The sequence below is a fragment of the Tenrec ecaudatus genome, chromosome 5 (genome assembly GCF_050624435.1).
Source record: "Tenrec ecaudatus isolate mTenEca1 chromosome 5, mTenEca1.hap1, whole genome shotgun sequence".
In the NCBI taxonomy this organism is placed as follows: Eukaryota; Metazoa; Chordata; class Mammalia; order Afrosoricida; family Tenrecidae; genus Tenrec; species Tenrec ecaudatus.
Window position 1 is genome coordinate 48653941 of NC_134534.1, and position 9886 is coordinate 48663826.

Genomic DNA, 9886 nt, shown 5'->3' on the forward strand with positions numbered 1-9886 from the left:
TTAAGTGTAACACATAAGTATTAAGAATTTATTACTTATTCCCTAAATATAATATTCATAGTTTGCTTGATAAACATTTTTCAAACAGAATGTTCCTTTTTATAGCCCCTGTTTATAAACAAATAAAATCTCTTAAAAATATATATAATCTATTACCAACATCAACATCTTTTGCTAGAAATCTATGAACGAGTAAGTTAAAAAGTTTTTCATAAACAATTGACTTAAAATTTTAAATTGTTTAAGCAAAAAATACTGCTTTAAATTATAGGAAGTGTGTTCACTGTTAGTTGCTTTAATTGTTAGATAATGAGCTGAGGCTATTTTTTAATTGAAAAAGTCTAGATTAAAAACAAATTTTCCCTGGTAGGAGGGTAAGTCAAAAAGGAAAATCGTAGAAATATTTATTAAATAAACTATCTCATTGGGAGAACATTTTTTCCCAAGGCAATGTTTCCATCTCTGTAACCTTTTCCCTGAAGAATCCTGCACTCTTTAAATTACACCACATTAAAATGGCAGTTTTGACATCCTTGAGAGATTCAAATCATTTATCTCTAAATATTTTTTGAGTTTGGGGAACAAAAAGAAGTCTGCAGGGACAACTTCAGGGCTGTGGGGCAGATTGGGGTAAGTTTTCCTAAGGAAATTCTCATAGAAGCACCATTAAAATCCTTGAACAGGTGCATTGCAGATCTATGTGCATATATTTATAGGTTTAGTATTAAGGTAGCAGATGGACATTGGGCCTCTACTAAATTACTCCCTCAATGCAAGAATACTTTGTTCTATCAAACTGGCATTCCATGATGCTCACCTTCCCAACACAATCGCTGAAGACAAAGCAGGTGCATAAGCAAATGTGGTACAGAAAGCTGATGGAGCCCAGCTATCAAAAGATATAGCATCTAAGGGCTTAAAGACTTGAAGGTAAACAAGCGGTCATCAGCTCAGAAGAAACAAAGCCCACATGGAAGAAGCACACAAGCCTGTGTGTTCATGAGGTGCCGAAGGGATCAGTTATCAGACATCAAAGAACAAAAAATCGTATCATTGTGCGCTCACTTCCATGATACGATCGCTGAAGACAAATGGATGTATAAGCAAATGTGGTGAAGAAAGCTGATGGTGCCCGGCTATCAAAAGATGGAAGAAGCACAGCAGCCTGTGTGATCACGAGGTGTCAAAAAGATCAGATATCAGGCATCATCAGAACAAAAAATCTTATCATAGTGAATGAGGGTGGGGAGTGGAGACCCAAAGCCCATTTGTAGGCCACTGGACATTCCTTTACAGAAGGGTCTCGGGGAGGAGACGAGCCAGTCAGGGTGTATGTAGCAACGATGAAACAAAACTTTCCTACATTGTAAATGCTTCCTCCCCACCCTAAATGCTTCCTCCCCACCCACCATCATGATCCCATTTCTACCTTACAAATCTGGCTAGACCAGAGGATGTACACTGGTACAGATAGGAATTAGAAACACAGGGAATCCAGGACAGAGGATCCCTTCAGGACCAGTGGCGAGAGTAGCGATAGTGGGAGAGTGGAGGGAGGGTAGAGTGGAAAGGCAGAACTGATTACAGGGATGTACATATAACCTCCTCCCTGGGGGATGGACAACAGAAAAGTGGGTGAAGGGAGATGTCGGACAGTGTAAGATATGACAAAATAATAAGTTATAAATTATCGAGGGTTCCTGATGGAAGGGGGATCAGGGAGGGAGGGGGGGGGAAAGGAGCTGATGCCAGGGGCTTAAGTGGAGAGCAAATGTTTTGAGAATGATGAGGGCAACGAATGTACAAAATACTTGACACAATGGATGTATGTATGGATTGTGATAAGAGTTGTATGAGCCCCCAATAAAATGATTTTTTAAACAAGGACAGCCCGCAGTGCAACTTTCTCCTTGCCTCTTTCTCACCAGTGGAGTTTTCCAATTTCTGATAACTTCTTCATAACATGACCTCCTGATAGTCCTGTGTCCTTGAGAAAATCTTTCAGAGTTCCCCCTTTGAAAGCTCCAAAATCAGTCACTACAACCCTCTGAGCTGACTTCTCTTCCTTGAATTTCTCTGGCCTAGCAGATCTTCTCAGACACGTATTTGGATTTGACCTTTTTTGAAGGGATCCTGTTGACGCTAGGACAAGGGCATTGTGGAGACCTTGAGTGCAGCCATCCATGATGATTTAGGACAAACGTGTGTGTGCGCGCGCGTGCATGCTAGACCCCAGCAGCAGTACTTTCTGACTGGAGTTTCAGTGTCTTGTTCTCGGTAGAAAGGGTGAGGACAAAGAGAGGAGGCCCGAGGTACAGCTGCCTCACTCGTTTTCATTTCAGGATGTCGACATCTGTAGTTCTTTGGCCATCCTGAACTTAAAGTTTTCGCTCTTTAAGTTTCAAAGAAAAAGTAGCCATCTTAAGTTATGTTTCATCTCATTACTTGTGTTATTTAACAGGTTTCTTTTCCTGGAGCAGGGAAACTTCCCCACATCATTGGAGGATCAGACCTAGTTGCCCATCAGGCTCAGAAGAACACAGAATTGGAAGAGTGGCTGAGGCAGGAAATGGAGGTGAGGAGGAAATTGTAGGACGTGAAGCCCAGAAACTTTCTTGAATTGCATTTTAGTTCATCATGGTCTGAGAATAATTTCTTAAAACTAACCTTTGGATAAGTGACTGAAGCTCATTCAGTCATTCATTCAGGCAAATGAAGATTAATTTGCACCATTCTATGATACTTTCAAAGGGGACTCTAGATTTATTTTGTCAGTGAAAAGTGTATGTAGAAAATGAGAACTAAACTTAGTCATGTATGTTTCTTAATGTAAAGGAAAAGTAAAGGCTTCAAAATTAATAAAGGATAAAAGATGGGCATACAGTCACATCAAGGTTATTGCAAGTTAATCAGTTGTATACTATACAACTGATAGCTATAGATAACCTTACAAGTATTGATTTTCGAAATCTGGAAATTTTCATTTTGTAATTCTGAACATTTGTAATCATTTTCTCAAATACACTCACTCCTCACCTATCAACACGATCGGGTTCCAAAGACCCACATTGTTGGGACAAAAAGCAGCATTAGGTGAATGTGGGAGATGACCACGTGTGCTCAGAGTGGAGAGCGACTGCATGGGTACAGAGCTGCTCAGCCACCCACTGGGAGCGGGCCGTGCTGTCGGCTTAGCACCCAACAGATCAGCCTTTTCACTCAGGTCACAGATGCAAAAGGTTGGACCACAAGACAGTTGATGAGTGAGGAGTAGCTATCATGATTTTTGCCTGCTTTGTCTTCTCTGTAACTTCAATTTGACATTAAGTTAAATCTCACTTTCTCCTTGTCTTTTATTCTATGTTTAGTCTGTTTTCTTTATAGTTTCTTGAAAATGTATTTCTTTCATTCATTCTTTTAAAATCTCCTTTCCTGCTGATATCTTAAACTCCTGTTTTATGTCTTTAAGTATATTAAACAGTTTTTATATTCTTTGCCTGAAAATACCAATACCTAAGGTCAATGGACATGTTTCTGCTCGTGGTTTTCTCATCTCATCTTTTTGTTGTTTTACTGCTTTCATATTATTACTATTTTAATGTTTGGAGTTTTTATAGACGGAGTTCTTCATTTATCTTGCATACTCTGTTTCAACCTAAGTCCTGTGTTTTTAATCAGATAGACTAACTTTGCCATTTTCTTCCATGGGCAGCTGTTTAAAATTGCGCTGAAGCATCAAGTTCCATCTATGTAGGGATTAGCTTCTCAGGACATTGTAGGAGGCAACGACTCAATGTAGTCTGAATTGCTTTTAGCCCTCTTAGTTTACGGGGAGAAAACAGAACTACCCTGGCCATCACCTAAGCCTGGCAACGCGCACCACCGTCAGGCACACTGCTGCTTCCATCCAGTCTCTGTTGCCGAAATATATTCACCGGGGAAAGGAGAGGCTCAGCCGGAACTATGTTCTTAAGTCAAAGCCGAGCTGACTCACTACTGACATTTCAACTACATATATCCTTTGCTGGGTGTGTATCCCTCTCCCCACAGAAAATAACCTAGCATTTTAGTGTGTCCATCTAATATCTATGGCAAATGATGGGATCCGAGCTGGAGCTGTGAAGCTATACCCAGGACAGCATCTTTCAGATCCCACCTCTTGGCGATGTTTAGGTCTTTGGTGTGTTTGTATTTAAGAACGTGGTGTGGATGAGGTAGGTTCAGTGGCAGCGGCTTCTTTGCCCTGATGTGGAGTTGGGAGGAAGGGTTGGGGTCAATATTGCCCGGTCAGACTCTTCCCCGAGGGTCTGACCTTGAAGCACTGAAATTTCATTGCGTTTTCCTGGGAAGAATTTTTAAGAACGAGTAGCAATATGGTGGCTTTGGAGAGGAGATGGCTGAGAAAGTGGTCTTAAGCAGCACAATTTTTGCACTAATCTTGACATAAAGTTTAGAAAAGTCAGAGATCTGCTGGGCAAGAGTTCATCAGACTCATGGAAACCTCAGTGACAGCGCCAGGTACTGCAGGCTCATTACTGTGTACACCCAGCACGGGGCGGATGTTCTAAGTTATTTTACTTTCGACAGGTGCAAAATCAACATGCAAAAGAAGAGTCTCTTGCTGATGATCTCTTCAGGTAAAGTTTAATGTCTGCTTTCTCAGATCCCTGTGAGAAATGTACCTAACAATCATGTCTGTTGGTGCTGTTAGGTTCTTTCGGGTCAGTTCCCACTCACAACCACCCTGTGCCCAACAGAACCACGACCAGCCTGGCACCAGCCGCATAACCATTGCTAATCCCAGAGACTGCCTGTGTTTCCTCCTCGTCACAGACACATTGTCCCGTCACCTAAGGGTTTTTTTTTTTTGGGGGGGTGGGTTTGTTTTTAACATGTCTTTGCTCTTTGAGTACCTTTTCTTTGGGCTAACTGGATATGGCCTTGAGGTTTGGGATTTACTCAGTTTTGCTGAATCAGAGTCCTTAAAACTTGTATGGGGACATTCAGCCAAAAGAAGCTCCTGAGCTGGATTAATTTGGCTATACACGTGTGGCATTTTCAGCGTTGAGAGGATCCTGATTGGACAGGCTTTTGAATTAAGGAAAGTGAAATGCCAGACCACTTGCTTTGTTTTAATTGGTGTATGCATTAACAACAAACGGCTAGATTAGAATTTCAAAGCAGGTTTCTGTGAGATGCCTTAGAGGCCTAATATTGATTGGGTGATTGTAACTTCTGATTTATTTTCAGCATTCCTGCAGGCTTAATACACTTCATAACAACTTATATCTGAATGAATATAGGTAAATCAGGGCTAGGGGAAGGTAACATTTTCCCCAACTTATTTAAAAATAGAATTATGACATACAGGCATACCTCAGAGATAATGCAGCTGGGTCCCATTCCACTGCAATAAAGCAAGTCACACACATTTTCTTGGTCTCTGATACTTATACTATATTGGAATGTGCAATGGCATTTTGAAATGTTACAATTAATAAAATGTGACACAGGGTTGCCAGGCAACAGGCAATATCTGAGTCATAATACAGTGAAGGGCAATACGCAGTGTACCTGCATGATGTTTTTTTAATGTGGTAGTTTGACTCCCTGATTTCATTTTTGGTGATATGAATTACTGGTGAAGATACTAACAATATTAATTTTTTATAAGTGGTCAAATGAGAATAGTTCCCCAGCTCCATGCGGTTCTTTGTGTCAGGAGAAATTTTTGTAAAATGGTAATTATATTTTAGATTCATAGTGCTCTTTTGTGCAAGTGCTATCTACTATTTTGTGTGTGGAGTCAAAGCTAGAAGTATAAGTACATGTGAAATTTGAAGCTACTACTTTTGCTCACGTATTTGGTGCTCCATAGGAATTTTGTTATTGTTACATTTTGTTTTTCCTAAGTACTTCTCAAGGGAAAGAGAAAGGATTATGGCAGTGCTTATGCTGCTTAAGGACCCAATTGGCATTCTCATCCTGTTTCCCAAAAGAAGAGACTCTGGTTTGAAAGTCTTTTAACTTTAAAACTGAAAAGGAAATGTCATTTATCTGGATGTTATTTGACTCCATCTCGTTCATTGCAGATACAACCCTAATATGAAAAGGCGAAGATAACAGGAGTTTTACCCAAGACGTGGAGAGCATGTCCTGGCAAGCCTTTACTTCTCGTCTCCTTGGGTACATGAGCGCAGTGTACAGAAGTTTGAAGTGACAAACATTGTGTGGCCTGCATTTCTTAAATAAAATATCCAAGATTCCAGTTTCGTGTGTATGTCAAGGACCATTGCTTGTTCTATTTTCAGTCATCCTATCTTCATGGTACAAAATGTTTTACTTTTAGAGTTTTAATTTTTCTTAATTCATCATTATGAACTAATGCTTAATGTACACTCTTCTTCTTTGCTTCTAACGTATCGCTCGGTTGATGTAGCTTTCAGAGGGAGAGGTGAGAGAATAAGTGATCAGCGTCAGCTGCCCCGTCTGATCCCTAGGGGGCGAAGTCATACCTGCCGCCACTTACCCTTTTCTCCAGCTCTCCCACCAGCAATCCCTCCACGGCACTCCCCGCTGCTCTTCCAGCCTCGGTCATTCCTTGAAATGGCCGCAGAAGTCAAGGCTGTATTAAATCACGGGATTTAAGGATGTAGCAGATTACAATTCCAGATCAGGAAGATTCAAGAGAGTTCTTCAATCAGGACAGGGGCCTCTTAGCTGTGCCCACGGGCACATTTCTCTCTAGTCTTCAGCCCGCAGGCCTAGCCCCCTACCCTGTCAGACAAAGGTCACAAAGCTTTGAAAGCTCTGCTACCCAGTGTTCGGAGGCTTCCTCCTCCTCAAGCTTTCTCCATTCACGAGCCAGAGCCCACTCTTCTGTGTCATGCCACATTCAGTTCAGCTGCCGCCATTACCTGTCACTGCTTCTCATCATGTTGTGTAGAGTTCTCGTCTCTTGGATTGAGGAGGTTCTCAGCACAGGGACCTGGGGCCCGAAGGGTGTACTTTGCTCCAGGCTGCTTTCTTGGGAGTTGTGTGAAATCCTCCTTCATTTCTAGGATGACTCATTTTAAGGATGGCAAAAATGGCCAATCCTCATACACCTGTTTTCATGCTCACGCCTCTACAAAAGTGCCACGCCCCTTCGTTACATTAGTAGCAAGCCAGCCAGCACTGTGAGACACAAGCACCTCCCTTTTGCATGGTCCTACCTAGTTATTTAGTGGGAGTAAAGACTAAAAGGACCACACTAAGTAATCCAAAGCACATTGGTAAACAACATAGCGTTGAAGCTTGTTTCCAGTGTGATAATTACCCAGCTTGATAATCTTTAAATCGGTGGGGCTTAGGCTATGCTTGTTATATAATTATTGACGTGGTTGGGTGGACGTCATTTAGTTTTCTGTTTGCCCTGTCTGGTCATTATTTCATTTTCCCTTCTGCCTCCATTTGAATGCATTATAGCATTTATTTTACGTTTTTTTTAGTACATCCCATAAAGATGTGCAGCCTCATCACAACCTAAAATTATACCATTGTATATACATTTCTTATAAAACTACCGTATATAGTCGTGTATAAGCCGAGTTTTTCAGCACATATAAAACGGGTTCGGCTTATACACGGGTCAGTGGTACCCCAGCAAGGTGTAATATCTCGGTGTGTCCCCCCACCCCCGTTATCTCACGGATAATTGCTGTTTGTCTGCTATTCATTCGAAGCCCCGCTGACACTACAGGGCTTTGAATGTTTGTTTACTCGCATCTAACCAATCAGAGCCGTCCTATGATGTGTATCTTTGAATAAGCCTTTTAAAGACCACGTGCAAAGGATCTGGAATGAATGGATGTCATCTAGTCAAGCCTGACTCACAAAAGGCGGAAATCTCATAAAGCCCGACATAGAGTTAATAGCAAAGTGGGTTGGAGATGCATGGGAAGACATTCCACAAGACATGGTGCGACGGGCCTTCCAGAAATGTAGTAGTAGTAATGCTATGGATGGCAGTGAAGACTGCACTTTGTATGAAAATGACATCAGTGATGGTGATGATGGCGATCTCAGTGAGGACAGTGTCTATGATGACCTCACACCAGCTGACGCTCTGCATTGGGATACGGATGATGAGGAATCCAGTTTTGAAGGATTTTAACTCTTTACCTTTTAGCTTGGTTGCTGATTGAGCTCAGGGAACAGTACTCTTAAGGTATCATTGTTGATACCTTATTGTTTTTGTTGAACCTATTTTCCACTTACTGTGCTGGTTTACTAATGGTAAATGACTTGTCCTTTTTATTTATTTTTATTTAAAATAAATATTTAAATACATTACCCCACTGATGTCTCAATTTTTAGTAATTTTATTTTCATTTGTTTTGATTATTGAAACTCACCAGTAGCTTCTGCATTTCCCACCCTAGGCTTATACTCGAGTCAATCAGTTTTCCGGTTTCCCAGGTAATAATTAGGTGCCTCGGCTTCTACTCGGGTCGGCTTAGATTCGAGTATGTACAGTACTTCTATTTACTGTTCTTGTTGCTGTTATATATTTTACTCCCATGTGTGCTAAACCATACACATTGTTATCCTTGTTTTAAAGTATTTTATTGTGAAGTTTTCTTTTCAATGGTCCACTGGCTTTTGGATAACATGAGACCTCATTGTATTTCCTGCTTGTCACATTACTTCATAAAGACATGTTTGATCTGGTGTCATACCTTCAACATGAACATCCTCAAGCCAATCTTGCAGTACAACTCATGGTAACAAATCTTCCCAATTTTATTTAACCCAAAACTGTGTCTTACACTTAACCTGTTTTTGAACTATTCTTTTCACTAGAAAATATGACAGGGTTATAAAAGACATTGTTGCACCATTGTCATAGAATTTTTCCTGGTCCATTTTCATTCTTAGTCTTTCTTCCTCTGGAAGCTTTAAAATTTTGTCCATCAATTTGATTGTGATGTGCACGGTGTATTTTATATTTATCCTGTTCTGAGGTTCTTAAATAGAAGGTGTTCAGCTAAGTCTCACTGGTCAGAAGTCCAGTGGCTGCCAGAACTGTACAGCCTCCAAAGTGTCCATCCCGTTCCTAACCCTCACTAGGCAATCTCTGGTAAGGATCATGGTTTCGCTCTCTCAAATCAGTTTAGCAAGAGAGCCCTGCTGGGACAGAAATCAAATACTCGTTGTTAACGGGTTGGAGCTTTGAAGTCCCCAGCCCCTCTACAGGAGAAAAGACCTTGCCTACAGCCTAGGAAAACCTCCGTGTCACACAATTTTTAGTTTGGTGCTTAGACCTAAATGAATCGTCATGCAAATTTCTGGAACTTGCTCCAGTCCAATTTCCTGCCTTACAAAGTCCAGCTCTCTGCAAACTTGTTTTTCTACACCTTGAGACTAAGGTGGAGTCTGCCCCAAGTCATGGGATTAGTCGGCCGCATCCTATGCCTGCAAAGCTGGACAGTAAGACCGGATAATCGCTGTGTCTGAGTTGCAGACTGGCAGAGAAAGTAAACAAAATCTTGTCTTGAAAGGAGAGCCATAATGCTCCTTCGAATTGATGGCAAGGCATCATCTGGCATACTTTGGACATGTTATCAGAACTAGTCCCCGGAGGACATCCTGTTTGATCAGCTAAGAGCAATATTCTCAAGGATTCAAAGATTATGAGGCTGGCACAGGACTTAGGATAATGGTGGGGTGCATTCAGATTCATTTTGTCCGGAGCATTGCTGAATCACAACGACTTGGCAACACCTACCAAAAGGCATCTGCTGGTCTTGAAGTGGGTAGACTCCCGGTGTTCCAAGTGCCCTCAGGCAGAAGTCAGAATTGTGGAGCTCACCACCTACTCCTTTAAAAACCATTCCTGAGTTTT

The 9886-nt window shown here is 41.3% G+C and overlaps 1 protein-coding gene across 4 annotated transcripts in view; it reads left to right on the forward strand.

Moving 5' to 3' along the window:
* Positions 1-6268, forward strand: part of NBN (nibrin) — a 31383-nt gene extending 25115 nt beyond the window's left edge. For 3 of the 4 annotated variants that reach the window (XM_075549506.1, XM_075549507.1, XM_075549508.1), the window contains exons 14-16: positions 2462-2575; positions 4588-4637; positions 6093-6268. In XM_075549506.1, coding sequence (XP_075405621.1) covers positions 2462-2575; positions 4588-4637; positions 6093-6123 — 195 coding nt within the window. In that variant the 3' untranslated portion in view covers positions 6124-6268. The remainder of the gene's footprint in view (positions 1-2461; positions 2576-4587; positions 4638-6092) is intronic. The other variant, XR_012784495.1, reaches the window with a different exon arrangement.
* The last annotated feature ends 3618 nt before the right edge of the window (positions 6269-9886 follow it).